General features: G+C 35.9%; 1 protein-coding gene across 2 annotated transcripts in view; it reads left to right on the forward strand.

Moving 5' to 3' along the window:
- LOC122124965 (fibroblast activation protein alpha) overlaps positions 1 to 23256 on the forward strand; it is a 70536-nt gene that overhangs the window by 10954 nt on the left and 36326 nt on the right. For both annotated transcript variants that reach the window (XM_042699488.1, XM_042699489.1), the window contains exons 3-12: positions 1310 to 1408; positions 2330 to 2424; positions 3369 to 3443; positions 4358 to 4410; positions 7736 to 7808; positions 8499 to 8619; positions 10864 to 11018; positions 14638 to 14741; positions 15467 to 15602; positions 19195 to 19239. In XM_042699488.1, coding sequence (XP_042555422.1) covers positions 1310 to 1408; positions 2330 to 2424; positions 3369 to 3443; positions 4358 to 4410; positions 7736 to 7808; positions 8499 to 8619; positions 10864 to 11018; positions 14638 to 14741; positions 15467 to 15602; positions 19195 to 19239 — 956 coding nt within the window. The remainder of the gene's footprint in view (positions 1 to 1309; positions 1409 to 2329; positions 2425 to 3368; positions 3444 to 4357; positions 4411 to 7735; positions 7809 to 8498; positions 8620 to 10863; positions 11019 to 14637; positions 14742 to 15466; positions 15603 to 19194; positions 19240 to 23256) is intronic.

Genomic DNA, 23256 nt, shown 5'->3' on the forward strand with positions numbered 1-23256 from the left:
TGTAGTGGGAGAATATCATGGCTCCTATCTTTGACAATTTTATTCTCACTTGGACAAATGCCAGATTCACAAATGTTATTTAAGGTGTTGGCTATTTTTGCAAGTTTGAGGTTACAACTGAAAGCCTGGATAGGGGCAATGTGGCAAGAATGAGAATGACAGTAGCAATATAATAGACTCTGAAGTTATTTGCTTCATTATCCATCTGGAATACCTGATTGCCTTTGGGACCTTTAAGGAGCTTTTCTGAGAATAAAGTCACGTTCAAAAAGTACAGTTGTTCAGAGAGCTTCTACTATTGATGAAATTCATGTGTGACCTATGATAGGTAAGTTTTTCTGTGGAAAGCCATTACACCCAGAATTTGTAAAAACGTTGCTAGAGGTCATGTGGTTCTGTTTAGGTCTGGTACAACTTCTTCTTTTTTTTTTTTTTAACTTCTTCTTTTTTAAAGCTACAAAATCAGGAAAACAAAATCACTTATGTTTGCTAAGGCTTTGATCTCATTCAACCAAATGGGATGCTAATATATATTGAATTGAAAATGAATTATCATAGTGAAATATAGGAGTACAGTGAACTGTTTAAGAGGCTAGGTTTTCAGTCACAGCCACATGGTCTGAAATCCTAGTTCTGCAGGGCCCAAAGTAGTTGAGGCCTCTTTCTAGATCTTCCTCTTCATGAAACAGCTCCTCACTCACTGAAGAATAAGGTCTTTGTATTGTCCACTTCTACAATCTTCCTCTTCCTCTAAACATTACTATCAATTATCCTTTCCAGATGGTCAAACTATCTCTTGACAGCTTGTTTAACTTGTCTGCAAAACTTTTATTAATATAATATCTAAAGGCCAAGCATCAGTGGGTAATGCTTTAACCTAGCTACTCAGGAGGTTCAGATGTGATGATCATGGTTTGAAGCCAGCTTGGGAAGGAAATTCCATGAGACGCTTACCACCAATTCAACACCAAAAAGTAAGAAGGAGAACTTTAGCTCAAGTAGTAGAGTGCTAACCTGAGCACAAAAATGAAGGGAAAGCTCCTAGGCTCTGAGATCAAGTCCGACAATCAGCACACACATGCATGTGTGCACATACACTACACATCCCCCACCCACATATATAGCACAACATACACACACACACACACACACACACACACACACACACACACACACACACACACACACACACACACACACACACCTCCTCTCAGGAGGAAAAACAAACAAACAGATGAAGGCCAGGCTTAGAATTCACTTGAGTTCAGTGACCTTGTTTTTAATAATAATATGTCTTCCTTCCCCAAAGTCCATCCCTCGGAAGAAAGTACAGGGAGAACACTCACACTGAAGGATATTTTAAATGGGACATTCTCTTATAAAACATTTTTTCCAAACTGGATTTCAGGTAAGTGAATTTTACTTCTAATCTTCTTCAGGGGAAAGAATCTTAAATTTGGTTTTGTTTGGGTGTTAGTACCAATGTATCTCAATGATAATGGAAGCCATGTCAGTAAAAATGAGCAAAAGAGGAAATATTTGTTGAGTTCAGGTACCCATCACAACACTTTAGACAAAACCATGCAGACTTGGTTTACCACCTGGTAATGAGATCAGTAGGAGTTTTAACACAATAGTAAAAGTTGAAAATGCCATTGAAAGGATTTCAATGTCTAGCATTGCTTTAAGAAAGAAAGACAAGCACCTACTTTGGTGAGGTCACAAGAGATTTATTGAAAGAGCAATGCTAGACAATCTGGAAAGCAGATGGAATCTCCTGGACATCAAACTCTAGATAAAATTGATATTTACATATAGCTCTTCCAGTTTAGAAGCTCAAATAAATTCCATCAAATAAGGGGTGAGATCAAACAGCTTAGGCCATTATAGTTGAATGTACAGAGTGCTACTAAACAAAATAGAATGTTTTCATTTTCCTTTTTAGAAAAGGAACTCCAAATGGAAAAGGTGTTAAACTAAATTAAAATCTGAAATATAATTTATTTTTACTCTTACAAAAGAATTATGCCATGTTGAGCTAGCTTGTCCTCATCAGAAACATGAGAAAAGTAAATTTTATTTGAAGTTTCCTGAGTCCATTAGAATGAGGTTGATACTATCAAATACAGCATCTTTGTGGGAAGCGCAAAAAAGAATCCTTTCTTCCTTCCTATCTCAGATTTGGTCATTTTAAATCTGATGGAACAATATGTACTGGACAGGGAGGAATAGCAAAGCAAGTCTATGAAGTAAGAGAGATTTCTTTTCTTATAAATCAATTTCTTCTTAAGCAGATTATTTCAAGTGTTGCTTTCTTTCTTATTTAAAGGACAAGAATATCTGCATCAATCTACAGATAATAATATAGTACTTTATAATATTGAAACAGGAGAGTCATATGTCCTTTTGAGTAATAGCACCATGGTATGTATTAGCATCAACTTTTTGCTAAGAAACCTTTGCCAGCTCTTCACTGACCAAAGACTTCCTCTGATTCTTAGCATCTGCTCTGGACCAACCAGCCATCCCAGCTCGATCTCCCCATTATAACCAGTGTTTTCTTGCAGCTAGACAGCCGTTCTTGGCTTTCTTTTAAATCTTGGCATTTCTCCTCTTCTGTGAAAATAATGCAGCATAAAATAAGAGTTAAAAAAGCTTAACCTTCAGTCCGGTCCATCAAAGTTCAGATCGTAGATCATTTATTAGTTCTTGAAAATAGGTACAGTTCTACACTGCACTAACTTTGCTAGGCTTCTGCTTCTTCCTCTGTAAAGTAGGAATACTGATAAATGAGTGTTAGTGACACAGGTCAAGTGTAGAGCATTGGCTTAGCAAGAATGCGGCCTTCAGTGCAAACCTCAGTGCCACATCGTCCCATAGAAGAATTAAATGAGATAATGTTTGGAAGCACTTAGAGTCAGTGCTACTATAGAATATATGCTGAACAAATGGTAGCTATGATTTTGGGGTCCAAGTGGTCCTGCCTTCGTCTTTCTATGACCCCATGAAGGCCTACTCATCTTTCAGTCCAAGCTCAGATAACCTTCTTTGTGTAACCAATTGTTCTCTTCCTCCAGTTCAATCCCTTCTTCCCAAATGCTTTTGCAATACTATATAGGATCGCTAATTTCTAATTTTATTTTTTACACATTTCTTGAAATGAAAAAGTCAGTCTCATTTATTGTATCCACCTGCAGAGTCTAATAGATTTCTTTGTACACACCAGATACATGGGGACATTTTCTTCAGTTGTATTACATGTGTAGATATGTAGGAATGCATTGATTATGAAGGATTCTTTCAGAAATACACATTTCTGTGGCTCTCTTTTAGTTTTCTTATCCTAACCAGCCTTTTCATCATTTCAGAAAAGCGTGAATGCTTCAAATTATGGCTTATCACCTGATCGACAATTTGCATATCTAGAAAGTGATTACTCAAAGGTATCAAGTATTTAATTGGAGTACCTACTATTTCTCCTATTAACTTACACTTAGTTTATAAAAGAGAAAGACTGAAGTAACTAATGATTCTCTATCTTTAATATTTAAAATTAAATGAGTCAAGAAGCAGAACTGAAATGTGCACAAATAATTTTTAAGTTAGCATTCTTGTCTGGTTTTCAAAAGGTAGTAAAATACTTTTTCTGGTGAACTTCTTTTTTCATTTGGGGCTATTGATAAGATTAAAAAAAGAGAATTATCCCTGTATTCCAAAGCTATTTGGTATCATAACCCAATAGTTAATTTCCATGCAGTTTAATCTTAGAAAGGCTTTTTGTTCTTGAAAGTGGAACTCCTTCTGAATAAAGTTGTATATACTTAATAAGAAAAAGAGCAACTTCATTCAGTAGCTCTAAACTACGTAGCTCTTATTTATTCTTTTTAACTTGTGTTATTTTTAAAAATGATTAAAGAAAGGGCAGAAGTTTGTAACAAAACATTATGTTGGATGACATCTTTATTCGATTTGAAAAGCCATCATTGCCTTTACCCAAGTCTGGGTCAGTCCCTGTGGACTGTGAAAATTGTAGTGGCTTTACTTCAATTCAGATAAGACACAAAGGGGGAATTCCTAGGATAGAATGCGTCAAGATAAGATTTTTTATATTAGGGTAACTTTTCTATAGAGTGAAAGTTGAATCATTGCTGAAATTGGTTCTGGAATTTGAACAAATAGCACTAAAGGCCACAGTAAAACTCCAGAAATGAAAACATGATTCCAATTGAAATCTCCTAGGACTTTGTGAAAATAATCCTCTTAGGATTCTGATCCTTGAATGAGTGCACTATGGTTATATATTATTGATAGGAGCTTTTAACAACTTCTAATCTGACTTCACTTTTCTTCCTGACAGCTTTGGAGATATTCTTACACAGCCACCTACCGCATCTATGACCTGTGGAATGGGTAAAACTCCACCCGTTGTTAATTAACATTATTTAAGTCTAATACACTTTTCCATTCTACCTCAAATTTGAGATTCATCTTACACTCTTTTGTTACTAATCTTAATTTCTCACACTTGTACAATTTATGAGAGCCCATATCATAAGAAACTTTAGGAAATTCCTCTTTGGTGTTCCCTTTTGTTGGGTAACTATTTTGCATTTTTTATAAACCATGTAGTCTTCTTACGTTCAAAGAGTAAAATTGTACATGTGGTATTTATGGAAATAAACTTATGTAGGAAGCAGATAAAATCATATATGGGAATGACACTATTTTCAAGAAGGTGGCTTCTTTAGTGGAGGGAGGCAGAAAGTGGGAGAAAGTTATCTTGTGTCTCTGAACACATACTTCAGTCAGTGATTTAAAATCAATTTTTAAAATGTGAGAAAGGGGTTAACACTTAAGATGTTACATGGTTCCTTAAATATAGCTCTTATATAAATTAAAGTTTACTATAGTGTTTATTTTATGCACATTTTAACTATTGGAAACGGTTATCATTTAAAAGAAAAAAACTCAGTGATTGTGTAAGTAGGCAAGAAGTGACAAAATTTTCAGCAGAAGGAAGAGTACGTGAGATTCCAAAGAGGAGAGCAAGCATCGAGTGTTCAGGAAACTTGATATCAATTTAGCTGAGGCTGGCTGGCAGCGGGCTCTGCTGACCGGTGGATGCATGAGAAGGCATGGCCCAGGAAAGAATGGGGAAAACATTTGAGAGTCGAGACCTACTTCTGGTGACAAGAGAAGTCATGGAAGGATTTCAAATTGAAAATGACATGACCAGACTTGTACTTTAGAAAAATGAATTAGCTTAATTACACATCATAATGTGATACCTTCTCTACAGTAATATAAAAGGAAAAATAATAATAAGCTTGAGAGGGTGTTGAAAAAAAATCTTCTGGTCTATTTCTCCTATTGTGTAGCAAGAACTCAAAAATTTTTTAAAGTTATCTACTTCTTTTAAATGCGTGGCAAAGTAAAACAGATCGCTTTAAAGTATCAAATTAAGAAATAGGAGCCACCACTTTGAGTAGACTCTAAATCCAGGTAATGAATTCTGAGTATCTTTCTTAATTATTCTGAGAATCCTTCTTTGTATCTAGATTATCACCAATTTTCAGAAGTATTTTTTTATATTTATTTTTTTGGGTCCGGTCGTGGGGCCTGAACTCTGGGCCTAGGCGCTCTCCCTTAGCTCTTCAGCTCAAGGCTAGCGCTCTACCACTTGAGCCACAGAGCCACTTCCGGCTTTTTTTCTTTTTGCTTCTGTGATGCTGAGGAACCGAACCCAGGGCCTCAGGCAAGCAAAGCAAGCGCTCTACCACTGAGCCACCTTCCCAGCCCTTCAGAAGTATTTACTGAGCACTTTTTTATGTGAAAAGCATACTTAAGAGAGTTCCAGAAGAGTTTGAGGTACTAACCGCTAGATACTTTTAGTCTCTTGAAGTGGTAATCTTCAAGTAAGTCAGTTAAGAGGTTAATCATATAGGTTTATGTTAACAATCTTGAAATTTTCTGGGTTTACCAAGCTGAAAAGCATTCCTGAAGAAAATGACAATGTTCAAATCTTAATTATGATCTGTGTACGTTTTAGGGCCTTGACTAATAGTAACTATTGAGCTTGACTGAGGTGAATTTTATTAATTTATAAATTTATTAATGTTCTGCACAGTTCTTTTGGGCAGGTAAATACAGTATAATCTTTTGGTTGGGTAGTAACAGAACTCAAACTTCAGACCTTGCACTTACTCAGTTTGTTGCTTAGTTGGTCCTCTGCTAATTTAGCCACACTTTTAGCCTGTTTTTTGTTTGTTATTTTGGAGATGGACTTCTGGGAACTTTACTTCCCCTGATTGGCTTTGAACATGGATCCTCCAGGTATCAGCTTTCTGAGTAGCTACATAACTGCATAGACTATCTTTACCCTAAACAGAAAACTAAGACAGAGAGAACTGCAAAAAAGGGCGGAATCCTCTTTCTGCTTCTTTACTTTTAATTGTATTCATGCATCACTTCTCAGTCTCCCCCAGGCCAGATGCTAACACGCTGCCCCAGGTGGGCTCATACACTGCCCTCTGGTGGCGACGATTCCCACTGCAGCACCCATGCTCATCTTCCTATCCAAACCTGTGCCATGTTCCCTTATTGCCTGCTAGATAGCGTGTCACACAACCTCAAAGTTAATATCAAGATGATGTGTGTTGTAGGTCTTTATAGGTGTTCCAAGTGTTGAAAGAATAGATAGAAATGTCAGGCATGTGCTAGGTCCAGGTTAAAGGGATTGCTTTGGAAGCAGCAGGAGGTCATTCTTAAGGGATCTCAAATTAGATTTTGGAAGTAAGATTTGACACCACAAAAACACTCTTTTGAAGTCATTAATACAATCTTCAAGAAGATAAGTTTAAGCACAGCATCCTATGACTATTTAACACATAAAAACCAAGACGCAATCTTACTGAAAAGTCTTCACAATGCAAGTCATGCAACTGAATACTTACAGAATGATTCTAAACATCAAACCAAGATTTTTGGCCAATAGAATTTTTGAAATTTCCCCATGGGTGGAGAACTTTGCAAGCTTAAGGCATACTGCCCAGTATACGATCTGTTTTTCAGTTTAGCTTGAGATCAGATGTTCCTTTCCTTTTCTTATTTCAAGTCAGATCCCTGGGGAGATTGTCAAATGGCATCTTATTTTCAAAAATTTGAAATGCATATGCATTCACAGAGATGGGGATGGGGGTTGTGAATGAGAACGTGGAAGAGCACATATTAAACTTCAGCACAATTATAGAATCTGCGGAGCTGGAAAGCACTTCAGCAACCATCTTACTCTGGTGTGTACAAATTTTACCACCACAGAGGTTAAAAGACATGAATTTAATTTGGGATCTGCCAAGAACTAGCTCTGTGATCTCTAAGCCAGATCATCTCTCTAAGGCACATGGTTAGTTATCTTCTTTGAAATGAAGGATTCTACTCAACAGTCTCTAGAGATGTTTCATCAGCCTATACATCTGTTATGCATTTACGAAGGTCTGAAAACTAAAACGTAGAAAAGTTAAGTGGCTTTTAAATAACTAGGATAAGAATGAAAAGCACTGTCATGTCACCAGTGCCTCATTTCTGCATCCTTCTTTTAGGTTTGTGAAAGCAGATTTTCTTAGGATTCCCCTCTATTTTATGATTTGTTTATTTTTCTGTTTGTGCCAATATTTTTCACTGAATAGTGAGGTTTGTCATATTTCTTTCTTTCTTTCTTTTCTTTCCTTCCTTCTAGGGAATTTGTAAGAGGGTATGAGCTTCCTCGCCCAATTCAGTATTTATGCTGGTCTCCTGTTGGAAGTAAACTAGTGAGTGTTTAATTTATAGAAGTGTCTAATCATTTAAATAAAGGAGAAGCCATTTGATTTTGGCCTTTGTTAAATTTCCTTGCCTGAAAGAAAAAAAATACATTCATGACTATTTCAGTGGCTAAAAACGGGAAGAGTTTGGATAAATTGAAACCCATCTGAGAATTCCGCAAAATCTCAAGCTCATGGGTAGACTTCTTTAAATATCGCAGTCAAAAACTTTATCCTTATACTCAGCCAGAATGCGTTGTGCCAGAAAACTCAGGAAAAATATGGTTTTCACAAGTTTCCCAGACTAGCTTCAGACAACATGAAATTTTGTCCAAGCTCCTATTTAAGGACTCTAAATAAAGATTAGATCTGGCTAGCTATTAATATTCAGAGATTTATTTAACTATCTGTCAATATGCATGATTATTTATTTGAGCAATAAAACATTGACTAGAGAGGACCTTTGCCTTATTTGAGATTTTATGTATATATATGTATATATATTTAACAAGCATAATTGATGTTAATGTGAATTGCTTGTGTTCTTTTAACCAATTAAAATATTTTAGTTGAAAAACATTTTTGCCTCTGAATTAGTCTTCTTTTTAAGGCTATTAGGTGAATAATGAAAACAACTACAGTGACTTTCTTGTACTGTTACATATTTCCACTTATTAACTAATTCATTACCACTTCTAGGTATATGTCTATCAAAACAATATCTATTTGAAGCAAAGACCAGCAGATCCACCTTTTCAAATAACATTTAATGGAAGAGAAAATAGAATATTTAATGGAATCCCAGATTGGGTTTATGAAGGTAAGCTGCATTCTTTTCTACTGTCATTGTATTAGACCTTTAATTGAAAACAATTTCATATATTCAGTAAAATTTAGAAGAGTGCCATTTATTTTGGGAATGCTTGCACTTCTGAAAGAAGTCATTAGGTTATGAGCAGGATGGAAGATACTTGATGGGATCCATGGCTTGATAGCAGAAGGTTGGAAGGAGTTCTATTCATGAACATTATTTTCAAGAAGTAGTAATGATGTTATATTACAGTGATTTATACTGCCAGAAGTTAAGAGCCCTTAAGTACCATGCTTATGCATTTTTATGCTTCTTTGCTTTGTTTTGTTTTGTTACTACTCTTTTCTTTGGCAACACTGGGGTTGAATTTCAGGGTCTTGTGCCTACTAGGCAGGTGTTCTATCACTACAGCCATTTTTGTGCTATTTTGCTTCCCGCTCTCACACACTGACCCACCTATTTTAGGCCTCCTATTTTAGTTGAGATGCCAGGTGCTTGCTACTACACTCAGCTTCTTGCATTGAGATAGTATCTTTGCGGACCTTCTGCTCAGAGTGGCCCAAGAATAGTGGGCCTCCTAACCTTAGCCTCCCACGTAACTAGGATGGCTGACATGCACCAGTGGGCCCACTATTGTCTGAGAAGGGGTCTCATGAACTTTGCTGCCCTGACTGGCCTCAAATCACAGTTCCCACCATCTTATCCTTTCAAGTAGCTAAGATTATAGGTGTGAGGCATCTGCACCTCCCCTCAGTTTTATCTTCTATTTTCCATAAAGAAACACTGTCCATTTTATTTTGTATGTGTGTGGGTGTGGATGTGGGTGTGTGCTGGTCTTGGACCTTGACACTTAAGGCCTGGACACTGTCCCAGAGCCCTTTTGCTCAACACTAGCACTCTACTGCTTGAGCCACAGCTTCACTCCTGGCTCATTTGGTGCACAATTCAAGATAAGAATGTTTAGGGACTGGGAAGGTGGCTCAGTGGTAGAGTGCTTGCCTTGCATGCATAAGGCCCTGGGTTCGATTCCTCAGCACCATATAAGCAAAAAGAAAAAAGCCAGAAGTGGTGTTGTGGCTCAAGTGGTAGAGCGCTAGCCTTGAGCTGAAGAGCTGAGGGACAGCACCCAGGCCCAGAGTTCAGGCCCCATGACCGGACCCCCAAAAACAAACAAACAAAAAAAGAATGTTGCAGATTTCCCTCCCCTGGCTGGCTTTGAACCTCAATCTTCAGATTTCAGCAAGGATCACAGATGTGAGTCTCTGGTACCTGGCTTATCCATATTATTTTGTGGGATGATGTTCTTAGTTTCTAATATTTTCTTGAATTTTGTCCTCAATATAGGTGATCTAGTTCCCAAAACTTACTTACTCACTCAGACTTTACGTCTTCTAATCTCTAGCCTCCATCTTTAAGAAGATATTCAAATATACATTTACTAACCCTCTTAATTATATATCCCCAGAAAATCAACTTGACTTTTAATTATTACACAACTGTAGGAAAACTATGGCCTGACCTACTTTTGTTTACCAAATGTCCTATCTTGTCTATTTAGGTTTGTGCTACAACCTATTTATGCGAATTTAGGTTCACATAAAAACCAAAAGCTGCCCTAGAGGGGAAAATTAATCATTGCTGATGTGTTCATCATTTATTTTAAAAGTTCCATTTCTGATTAATGTCAATCACTAACAAGACTGATTAATGGTTGATATGGGCATCAGATTAAACTGCTCTTCTTAGCTCAGATTATTTCTTAATATATATTATTTATTGTAAAGATACTGTATAGAGGGGTTGCAGTTGCATGAGTAAGGTAATGAGTGCATTTCCTATCGAGCATTGTTACCCCCTCCTTTGTTTTTACCCTATCATGCCTTCCCTTCCCACCTCCCAACTCCTCCCTCCCACCCCCACCCCCACGTGGTATAGTTTGTTTTCAACATAGTGTCTTGTACATCTCATTGCTACAATGGGTCAACCTGTATCCTTGGTTCAGCATTTTGTTATTTCCCTTTCCCTCTCCAAATTAGAAAAATGTATATACAAGACAAGGCACTGGAATCAAATACAGTGAAAGCAGGGATTATACCATGGAGGAAGAACATATAAAAGAAACAAAAAAATCACATAATATCTTATCTATATTAAAGTAATGATTTTTGTCACTACATATATATTTAAAGCAACTAAGGATGATTTTAAGAGTCAGATGTAACTGTAACTAATATGCTATTACTTATTTTTCAGAAGAGATGCTTGCTACAAAATATGCTCTCTGGTGGTCTCCTAATGGAAAATTTTTGGCATATGCAGAATTTAATGATTCAGATATACCAGTTATTGCCTACTCCTATTATGGTGATGAACAATATCCTAGAACAATAAATATTCCCTATCCAAAGGTATGTTGAATACTTTTAGCAGAGGCCTTCATTACCATGGTATAAAATGAGCAGTCTTTACCAGGAATAGAGGATTCAACAAGTTAGGCGAGCTTCTTGTCCTTGTGCATTGTGAGGCAAACATTATACTTGGTCTATTGTTTATGTGGACATCTGTTCTTTGGACATCTGGTTGTGCTGGATGAAGTAGGCTTTGCAAAATTCCCCTGCAGAATCTTTGGAGAACATATGGCCTAGATCATGGAAGGAAAAAAAAAAGCTTAACTTAATTTTAAATATTTTATGCTCCAAATTCAGGGTAAAGTTCTGTTTTGCAATTCCCTCTTGAATTCTCGTGTATAATAGAGAATGATAATAGAAATCTCATGCTGCGCATAATGAGAATTGAAAACGTTGATTTTGATATTCTTGTCAGGGATTGTCAGGTAAACTCTTTTGTGGACAAACAAGGCAAAGAAAGTTTATAAGCCTCAGTTTCTTCCCTCAGGGAATTAAAGGAAATAGGTATTATATGCAGTTTTCAGCACTCCCCGCAATGGCCAGGTCACAGTGAAGAAGTAATGGATACAAATTTCAACCTGGGCAAGAAATCTGAAAGATGAAAATCTGTTCATAAATTCACCTCTTTCACAAGGAAATTGGTGTGACTCTGAAATGTGGTTTTCCATCCTTTGTTCCCTACTGTTTTTACATGTCAAGGAAAGCAGTGTCATGAATGGTTCCAGTTGCCTCTCCATTCTTGTGTGCAACCTGGATGTGGAATTTGCATGAGGACATACTTAAGCAGTGGGGTGGGGGGGAAGGGAATAAGAGAACAAAAGAGAAAGAGTTGCTGACCTTCTCTTGTTATTCAATGAAAGGCAGTGGAGTCCCCTCAAAGGCAGAAATATGGAAAATTAGAGATGTTGGACTGATTTAATACTTGGAACCGAGAGTATGAAAGAGTTCACATCTTTGGGACAGTCTGTAAGAGTCAAAAGAGGGGATGAGAAGGTGGCTCAGTGGTAGTGTTCACCTTGCATGTATGAGGCCTGGGTTTGATTCCTCAGCACCACATAAGCAGAAAAAGCCAGAAGTAGCACTATGGCTCAAGTGGTAGAGCACTAGCCTTGAGCTGAAGAGCTGAGGGATAGCACCCAGGCCCAGAGTTCAAGCCCCATGATCGGCCCCCTCCCCCCCAAAAAAGAATCAAAAGAGACAGAAAACCCAGAACTGAAGAGCAATAATCATTGACTGGGAAACTAGGACCTAAATCTTCATGTTTCTTTGAAAACTAGAATTGCAGAAACATTTGGTATTAAATAAAGAGTGGGCAGACTGGGATAAGACCTTCACTAGCCATAAAAAGGACAAGAGTCTCATATCTAAAATATACTTAGAGCTCAAAAAATTAAATCCAACAACAACAAATCTTCAAAGAAACAACTGCCCCATTAATAAGTGGCCTAAAGACTTAAAGAGAAACTTCTCTGAAGAGGAAATAAAAATGCCCATTAGACACATGAAGAAATGCTAATCCTCTCTAGCCATAAAAGAAATGCAAATCAAAACAACATTGAGATTCCACCTCACCCGTTAGAATGACTATAATCAAGAAATCTAGTAACAACAGCTGCTGGAGAGGATGTGGCCAAAGGGAACCCTACTGTCTTGTTGGTGGGAGTGTAAACTTGTTCAACCGCAGTATGGAGTTTCCTCAAAAGATTCCATATAGAGATCCCCTTATGACCCAGCAATCCCTCTTTCCACATTTACCCAAATAATCACAAACACGGTCATACCAAAGCTACCCACACAACCATGTTTATCACAGCATTATTCACCATAGCTAAGATATGGAACCAACCCAGATGCCTCTCAGTAGATGAATGGATCAAGAAAATGTGGGATACACATATAATAGAATTCTATGCCTCCATCAGAAAGAATGACATTGCCCCATTTGTTAGGAAATGGAAAGACTTGGAAAAAATTATACTAAGTGAAGTAAGCCAGGCCCAAAGAAATATAGGTCCCATGGATTTCCTTATTTGCAATAACTAATACATGTCTAGGACAAGCAAAAAAGATCAAAAGCATGGGCTGGGAAGTTGGCTCAGTGGTAAACCGCTTGCCTTGCATGCCTGAGGCCCTGGGTTCGATTCCTCAGCACCACATAAGCAAAAAGAAAAAAATAAAAGCCGGAAGTGGCGCTGTGGCTCAATTGGTAGAGTGCTAGCCTTGAGCTGAAGAGCTGAGGGACAGTCCCCAGGCCCAGAGTTCAGGCCCCGCGACCGGACCCCCCCCCCCCAAAAAAAAAAAGATCAAAAGCTATGTACATATGACCAAATAAGATAATATTAAATGAAATGAATCCCAAGACAGGGACACAAGTGGTTTTTTCTTTCTTGCTATTGTTTTTAATGAACTTAAAATCCACTATGTGGTTCTTTTGTTTCTTTTGTATCTTCTTTCCCCATGGTATAATCCCAGTTTTGACTGCATCTGATTCCAGTGTCCTGCATCTTGTATATACATTTTTATAATTTAGGGAGCAGAAGCAAAATAACAGAATGCTTAAATAAGGATACAGGTTGACCCATTGTAACAATGAGATGTACAAGACACTATGTTGAAAATGAACTTTGCAACTTGGGGGAGGAGAGGAAGAAGTTGAGGAAGTGGGTAAGGAAGGGATAGTGGGGAAAAACAAAGGAGGAGGTATCAATGATAGGAAATGTACTCTTTACCCTACTCATGTAACTGTAACCCCTCTGAATAGTATTTTTACAATAATATATATATGGAAGAAAAAGAAAGAAAGAAAGAAAGAAAAATAAATAAATAAATGGAAGAAAAATATATAAATAGAGAGTGAGGCAAACTGCAAAGACATAAAGTTCTTCTAACTAAACCTGGGAGGTCATAGGAGTGCCTGAACTGTTATTTAAGTGATTTCAAACAGCATTGAGTCATTAAACATTATTTACCTAAAATTCCAAATTTCATATTTAACTGTAATTCAAAATTTAACTGTAAAATTCTCACTTCATGAAAATAAATCATTGTCATGTATATTCTAGGGATCCCATGTCACTAAAAATACCAAACAAGTATAACTCCCATGAGTACTTGATTTGAAAAGGGAATTGTTCTGATCTTTGGGAATAGTAACAGGAGATGTGGCTATTGTCTTAATCCAAATTATATGACAAAAGCAAAAGGAATGTTTCCTTTAATTCTGCTTTCTGTTCTCTCCAACCAATCTCCTCTATAGTTCGTTTAACATTAAAATGATAGGATTATGATTACTGTTATCCCAATAACTTATTGAGAGGCTGATTTGCAAAATAAAATAACAAAGAATGTGGACTGAAAAACTGCATTTTTTATCCAAATATTTTTCCCCAGTAAATAAAAGAACACTCTCTCATTAAGCACTTAAAATATGTGTTTTTATGCTTGCTATAACAATCTGCAAGTAAAATTGAAATGGAGATCTTGGGCACATTAAGTAGTGTATCTTCAACAGTAAAATACTTCATTAGCTTATAAAAATATGCCTAAATTATTTAAGTATCTTTAACATCTTGATGATAAATGAACTTTTCTGAGCTTCTAATCTCCATTTTCTTGTCAGGCTGGAGCGAAGAATCCTACCGTTCGGATATTTATTATTGACACTACTTACCCTCAGCATGTGGGTCCCATAGAAGTGCCAATTCCAGCGATGATAGCCTCAAGGTAATTAATCTCAGATTGCTTGCCATTTTTAAACTGAATTTTAGCACTTCCAAATTGTTTAATCAGAGTTTAAGCTTTTTTTCTGTTGAGTTTATGATGTGGATGCTATAACCAAAACTGAAATGATCACATAGAGTATATACAAGTTGGAAAATCACAAACAAGTTTCTTAAATTGATTTTTTTTAAGTAGTACTTTTACATCTATAAAGGTGACCACTATGTGCAAACTAAGTTCAGCTTTCCTCAGCTGTACACATGGAAAGCTGATAGGTTACAAATTGATGTTTGCCCTTGGATTGTAATATTCAATTCTGCCTATATTCCTTCAACCAGCTTTACAGATCTATGAGCCTCCTAAGTTTCTGATAAGCAAGAATAGATAAGCCAAACTCCTTCAAATACTAGCGCTTTTTAACTAGGAAACAATCCTTCAATTATCTGATTGTAGAATCATTTAGCTTTGACTTTGAGTCTTAAAATCTTTCTTAAAATGTGAAAAATCCAGACATGGAGGAAAAACTCAAGTATAAAATGATTTCATTAAATGAAAGAATGCTCTGGTATTAAGTGAGCAGATCTAGGAACATTCCAGGGAAAGCTTTATCTTCCTTATTTACTGAGTAACTGTTCCATAAAATATATTTTTAGAAAACATAAATCAAGAAATGGTTTTTACGTGACGTAGGCTTCCGGTTCTTACTCTTTTCTCTGATCTATTTGTAGTGATTATTATTTCAGTTGGCTCACATGGATAACTGATGAAAGAGTCTGTTTGCAGTGGCTGAAAAGAGTCCAGAATGTCTCTGTCTTGTCTATATGTGATTTTAGAGAAGACTGGCATTCATGGGATTGTCCAAAGGTAAGCTCTATTCAAGCCACTACTGTGTATTTCCAAAGATGAACATAAAATACTAGATATTGATCTATAGTTAATGTTATATTATAAAAATCAGAATTGCTCCAGTCAACTGCATTTGCTTTGCAAAAATGTATTCTGTATTCCCATGTTCCTCACTTTTATTGAATCGATAGTGACCTGCTTTCTTGAATAAGCATTAGGAATTACTATGTGAATGGAGAGAAAGAATAAATGTAACAATGTGTCGATTTGGAAGGTCATCCATCCTCTTGACCTTGTAGATTAGCTATCAACAAAAGCAAAATCTGAAGATAACAACAAAAATAGACATCTTGCAAAAAATAGATGTGTTCCACATAGGGAATCAGAGAGAAATACAAATCGGATATATTCCATTCAAGGTCAAACTTAAAGAAAGAAAATTACAAAGGAAATGGATATTTTTAAAGTAAGATAAATGTTCTCATTTTATGTCATAAGTGGATGACATGACATGAAATGTCAAATCAAAGTGTTCTAGTATCCGCTTCTCATAGAAGGCCATATCTTGAACTAATATTTGGAGAGAGAGAGAGCAACCTTCAAAATTTTGGCAGATTTACTATTTTTTTTTTAATTTTCATTGTTCACACTCGAACTTAAGCAGAAAAATAACATGATTAGGAAATGACTTCACCAACCTAAAAGCTTCATAATATGGCTTTTCTTCCCCACTCATAATAGATTAAGAAATGGAAATTTTTTTTAATATAGAAATTCTATGGGCTCATTTCATAAGACTTCTAATAATGAATACTGTTTCATCAACCCAAATGCAGAATAAATCTATTTAAAATAACAAAAGAAACAGAACACCCAAATAAATGACTAAGTTCCATCTAGAAATTAGCACATTTTGTTTTATAAGGAAAAAGTCAAATGGCTTTATTTGAAGATACATCAGAATCACATAGTAATATTATTTAGTCTAAAAATATTTTTAAGTCATTGCTGTTACTGAAAAATGTTTGACTGATTTTGATAGAATATGATAGAAATTTATTTTTAGCTTATTTATATTTGGCTTTAATGTAATATAGTCAAATAAAGATAGATTTATTAATTTAGTTATTAGAAACCATTGATCTGATTAGTAGCTTTGGATAAGTATATCTTTAATAATTTTACTAAATATAGGTATTAAGAAGTATTTACTTAATTTTATTATCTTGAAAAATATGAAATTTGTCCCTTAGGTATAAGGTTTAACTAATAAAAGTTGACTGATAAACTATGATTGCTTTGGAATATGAAATTCTAATTTATCAAAATTTGAGATAACTTTAAACTAACTAAATATTTAAGATATTCATTCAAAGAGATACGCAAGTCCCTGGAATATAAACTTTATAGCTAGAAGAATTATTATATTAAAATATTACATTAATTATCTTACGGTTTCTCAGGAAATTGTTTTTCAAAACAGTCTTTTTGGGAAACATATTTTCAGACTTGAGAACATCAGTGCTAAAATTTCCAACAACTATGCTCATGACAGAGAAATGCTTTGAAAACCAATAATACTTAAGGTTAAGTAGCTCATCAATCTTTGACTCATGTTTGAGAGTCATCACCAAAACAAAAAGGGAGAAGCAAATGACAATAGTTGCTTGCAATATAATTATACTGGTAAGATTCACTAACAGATTTATAACTTGAGAAACTGAAATATTTTGTATCATTCTTCCTCCTCTGATAAGAGTATTGAAATTAATTTTATCTTCACAGCTAATAATGAGAAGTTTTACGATATATACATATATTTGCATATGTATATGTCTGTATGTTTTGCCTTATTTGTTCTCTTGGAGGCACTAGCCTGTTCCTATAAGAGAAAATCCAGTGTGTTCTTGAAATTATTTTTGCCATCCCTTTACTTAGCATATAAAAAAGTCTTATTCACCAATTTAATATATTTACAAAGTAAGCTAACTGCTTAAACAACTACCTCCAATAACTCAGTGTATTAATACAGTAGATACTTATTGAACATTCATAGATCCACCAAACAGTGTGTGGAAGTAAGCCCAGTATGGTGAGGGGTGGGAAGGATACTCTGCTCCATACAGCCATTCAGAAAGTGAGGGGAAGGCCTATCTGCTATCTTCTTCCATGATTTTCAGCACTATTCCAAATTATTCAAACCTGAGCATTCACTTTCAACCCTAGGGTGGAAAAAAGAATGGAGGATAATGCATAAAAGGTTTTATGGCCTGAGTCCAGAAGTAGCCTGAGTCATTTCTGCTCACATACCATTGGCTAGAACTTATCACATGACCACATCCAAGTGAAAGGAAAGCTGGGAAATATAGTTAAGAGATATGGTTTTCTGATTATCTTTCTTCTAGGCACCACTCTCTATTTACTGTCTTAGGTGATTATTTTAAAATCCATACTACAGACTTCTGTTACTACTTGACAGCAATTTTAATTTATTTCAGATGATTTGAACTTGGAAATATCCATACGTTAACTTTTTTATTCCATCATCCCTACTGAGATCTTCACTTGAACCTTCATCATTCGTTCCCCACACATTGCAATAACCTTCCATTTGGTCCCTCTGCTTCTTTCCATCTAACCCGTCTTTAATCTATTCTTTTTCTTTTTCCAGTTTCTAAATTTGAAGTCTCTTAAGGGATTTATCTACAGAAGTCCAAATAGAATAACATTAAAGTTTCTACAAAATGTGTCTCCTCTCTCATCTAACTCTTGTGTATCACACTTCACTCAGCCACAGCAAAGCATGTTTATATACTAAAGTTTTCTGATTGTTATGGAAGTAATTCTGCTCAGGTCTTATTTCTACATTTGTCTAGAAAATCATATTCAGGGGCTGGGAAGGTGGCTCAGTGGTAGAGTGCTTGCCTTGCATGCCTGAGGCCCTGGGTTCGATCCCCAGCACCACATAAGCAAAAAAAAAAAAAATCCAGAAGTGGCTCTGTGGCTCAAGAGGTAGAGTGCTAGCCTTGAGCTGAAGAGCTGAGGGACAGCACCCAGGCCCAGAGTTCAGGCCCCACGACCAGACCCCCCTAAGAAAAAAGAAAGAAAATCATATTCAACCTTTTAGGATAGCTAAATACATCTTCAGTAAATGATACTATATGCTAAAATATAAAACAAAGTAAGATAGAGTATGATTGGCTTATATTTATTTTTAATTTTTAGCTACTTCCAAAGTCCGAGGAAAGAAAAAAAATTAACTTAAATTCTACTAAAAATTCTTTTTTTAATTACCTCATACCAAGTGTCTGCGTTACTCAGAGCATCCATGCATTTCCTCATTACAAGGCACTGTCTCACAGGAAAGTTAACAAGAATTAAAGGTGAAATGAGACCTTGCCCTCAAGTTGCTCCCATCTATTCAGCAACCCTATTTTGTGAGATTTGTAATACAGTCCTCTTAAACTCAAAATTGAAGTTAGTTGACTAACAATAGGAAACTCTGAACAGATTAATGGTTAAATGGCTAACAGCTTAAATGGTTCCAAGTGTCCAAGTTATATCCATGCAAAAGTGTTCTAATTCTGTGATATGACCTTTCATTTTTTAGACCCAGGAGCATATAGAAGAAAGCAGAACTGGATGGGCTGGTGGAGTATGATTTTGCTATATTTTCTTTGTTATATTTAATAACACTTGACAGACCCTCAGTTATAAAGAAACTACTTATTTCCACAGAAAAAATACCAAGGTAATGCAGTGATCTGTAAAGTGATTTATTCTCTCTCTCTCTCTCTCTCTCTCTCTCTTTCTCTCTTTTTCTCTCTCTCTCTGATGTATTTTGGCAGTAATGGGGCTTGAACTCAAGGTCATGAACATTGGAGGCAAGTGCTGTGTCACTTGAGCCATGTTTCCCAATCCTTTTGGCTTTAGTCAAATTTTCAGATAAGGCTTGGAGCTAATGATCATTCTATTGGCACCTACCATGCAGCTGTGATTTCAAGTATGTACCACCAAGACAAACTTGTTTGTTGAGATAGGGTCTCAATAACATTTTGCCTCCACTGGCCTTGGACCACTATTCTTCCTATCTTCATGTCTCACTTAGCTGGGATTGCCTGCCACATGAGCTACTATGCCCAGCTGTGCAAGCTAGTATCAATTTCTCTTTTTCGAGAAATTTATCAAGAACAAATCATATTCTTTCTACCCTAACCTTGTGTGTCAACTGACTCCCTAACAGCTATATTGAGTAATTATCTCTGAAATAAATACAATAAAGATAATTTCTCAAAAGATAACAGCTAGAACCATTTTCATATTTATCTGATTTGAACCCAGGTTAAACAAAAATATTAGGATTATTGTAATGTTAAAAGAATTCTACCTCTTATTAACTTTTATTGCATTGATGTATGCATAGTCATTCCAGTTTCTAAGTAATTATTTGCTACCAACTAGGAAAATGTGTGTTGTATTACTTATACCTGGAACTTCTGGATAGGTTATATAGTGATACATGAGAATTTTTGGTATAAAATTACATCTTAGGGAAATATTAATATATCTTTTATTCTACATAAAAGAATATGAAATGAGACATAATCAACGACATTATGTGAATACTGCCACTTGTCCCAAATGTATGTATGATTGAGTCAGCTAGTGTGTGTGTGTGTGTGTGTGTGTGTGTGTGTGTGTGTGTGTGTGTGTGTGTGTGTATGTACACGTATATGTACACTGAGGCTTGATCTCAGGGCCAGGACAACACTCCTTAGCTTTTTTGCTCAAAGCTAATACTCTACCACTTGAGTCATAGCTCCACTTCCAGATTTTCATTGGCTAACTGGAGATAAGAATCTCAGGGACTTTCCTGTCCAGACTGGCTTTGAACCATAATCCTCAGATCTTTGCCTCTTGAGTAGCCACAAGCATGAGTCATCAGTGACTGGCTTCAGCTGTTGTTTGGGGTTGCCTGATTGTCTGAGACTTGGACACTGTGCAAAATGGAAACCTATAAGTCCTGGCTTAACACATTAACTAACCTGATTTTTAAAAAAGCAGTACAACATTCAGAAATCAATTCCAAGGTGAGAAGTGCTATGAAAATTCAAATTACAAGAGCTAAAGAGAAAGTAAATATGGAAGGGAAAAATATTTCCATAGTAATCACTGCTATATACTTTTCTTTATCAGTATTCGGTGTAAGAAAAAGTATTCTCAAATTTTGTTCATTCCTGATCAATCAGAAACTGACCTTCTCAAAAGGTTATTCCCATGTCTATAATGGAAAACATAAAGAAAAAAATAAGCTAATGTATTAATTCACTCCCCATTGTGATGATTTCTAGTAAAGAATGAATAGCTGGAATATGCTTACAAATGCCAGTTAATTGTGTGCTTATAATGGCCATACAACTTACAACTGGGCTTAATACAATATACTATGAATGATGTGATTTTATACAGATCAATACCACTGATTTCAGCAACTTACTTAAGTGTGTGACCTGGGACAGCAAGACAAATGTATTCTGAAAATGTCACAGTCTTCAAAATACTCTGAAATATTTTAGAATGTATCATTTGGTAGTGACTATGTGTAAGCATCTTGAGTACAACATGAGCATGAGACAGTGGTTCACACCTGTAATTGTATCTACTTTGGAGTCTGAGATCTAAGGATCAGAGTTCAAAACCAGCATGGACAGATAAATCTTCCAGACTCATTTCCACTTAACCAGGAAAGATCTTGAACTTGGGGTATTAATCAAATGGCAAAGTGGTAATACGTCAGCCAAAAGCAAAAATGCTGACTGAGATCTCTAGGCCCTGAGATTATGTCCCAGTACAGCCTTGCAAACATGAGCTGGATGAATAAGTGAATGGATTTCTGTAGAATGCATTTTGAAATACTCCAGTGGAGACATATGGTGTCTTTTGAGAGAAGATTAGGTCCCTTCAAATACATTTAGTGAATACATAAGGTTTTTTTTTTTAAATCTGGGCTGTGTGATTTTGTTCCAGATCATTTAATATTTGTACTTTTAAGATTATATTTGGAACAACTTATTTTTCTTAGGAACAAATTTTAATCTCTCAAAATTATCATGTATCTTCTAAGTTCAGATAAGGGATGGTCAAAGTATTTGAAGTTATAGCAAGTATTCTCAAGAGGAAGTTCACTCCCTTGTCTTGTACTTGATTCACAAGTTCTCAATTTAAAAAAAAATCACCACACATCATACAATGTGGTAAATTTCTTTTTTTCCAAACCCTGCATCATCTCCTCCCTTGCAAAAAATAAAGAATTTAAGTAAAGAAGCAGAGATTTAATCCTTTAAACTTAGAGAATAAGCACTGAAAACATAATGCTTATTCTATTGTTAAATTAATTAGGTGAAAAACCTTAGGTTTTACCAAAAGCCCTTGGTTAAAATAACAACAACCACAGCAATAATAATAGTAAATTTATTTGATGTTTGAGAGCTTGTGCTTTTTAAAACCAAATAATGAAATCCATTTTGGCATCAGCATTCTGTCCTTTAACGATGTTAGCAAGATATGACATGGTGGAAAATCATCTTACTTTCCAAGTAAAATATTTTAAATGTCTTTGCACTCACATAGATGAGTAAACTATCAGAAAATCTAAGTATGATGAAGGCACCAGCCAAAGGACCTTGTTAAAGCAGAGACCAGCTTTGTTCTGTGTGCTTATCTAGGTCCAGGTGTGACTTGCTCTGAAGCACTTAACTAAGCATGCATTATGGGCCTAGCTCTGGCCAAACTGAGCGGAAATATTTCACACTCTCTTTACCTCACCCAAGTTACCTGGCTATCTGAAGCAGCTGTCTTTGATGTGGGCAATGAAAGGAGAGAAGATAACACTGGCTTAGCAGAAAGAGTCTTCCTGTTTGCCTGTTTCTGATATCTTAGAACATAATACTCTGTCCTGTTAATATTTTATCTTCAATAAAAATGAAATTTAAAGTTTTCATCCAGAACAAAACCTTTTTAAAATCCCATGAATGTTGGATTTTTCTCTGTTAACCTAGGTAGTTTGTTGATTAAACTTGCATTTTAGTGACTAAGACCATGTAGAAGAGCTTGTCTTTCACACAACAGATAGAGAGTATTTGTAAGAACATTATCATCATTCTAAATGGAACAATAATATTGTGGAACAAATGTCACCCATAAAATTGCAAATCCATTTTTTATTCCTAGACTTCTTGGTCCTTAGTTTTACTTGCTTAACCTTGCTAAATCCTGCCAGAGTTGGTTTACAAAATAACGAAACTTTTGAAAGAAACACGTAAGCAGATAGCCGTTTTCATTATGGGACTTTCTAATTTGTTAAAGGTCCCCTAAAAGAAAAACCCTCAATAAATTAAATTTAGCAGAGATTATTTGAGCAAAGACAAATGAATAAACCATACCACCCTCAGAACCAGCAACAATTCAAAGAACTCCACTCAGGAAGCAAGCACCGAGCTGAAGCAAAGTAAAAAAGTCATTTGACTGGCTGCAGTTAGGTTTCGGCCTACTTGGACACTGTGTGAAGAGTCCAGTTGTCTGACTGGCTGAGACTCAGCTATGTTATATCCCTAAACTAGGCTTTGTGGTTAGGCTGTGCTATCAGTGCACAGAGCTTCCATCAGAAGACAGC

Source organism: Dipodomys spectabilis, unplaced genomic scaffold (genome assembly GCF_019054845.1).
Source record: "Dipodomys spectabilis isolate Male_0828 unplaced genomic scaffold, ASM1905484v1 ptg000256l, whole genome shotgun sequence".
In the NCBI taxonomy this organism is placed as follows: Eukaryota; Metazoa; Chordata; class Mammalia; order Rodentia; family Heteromyidae; genus Dipodomys; species Dipodomys spectabilis.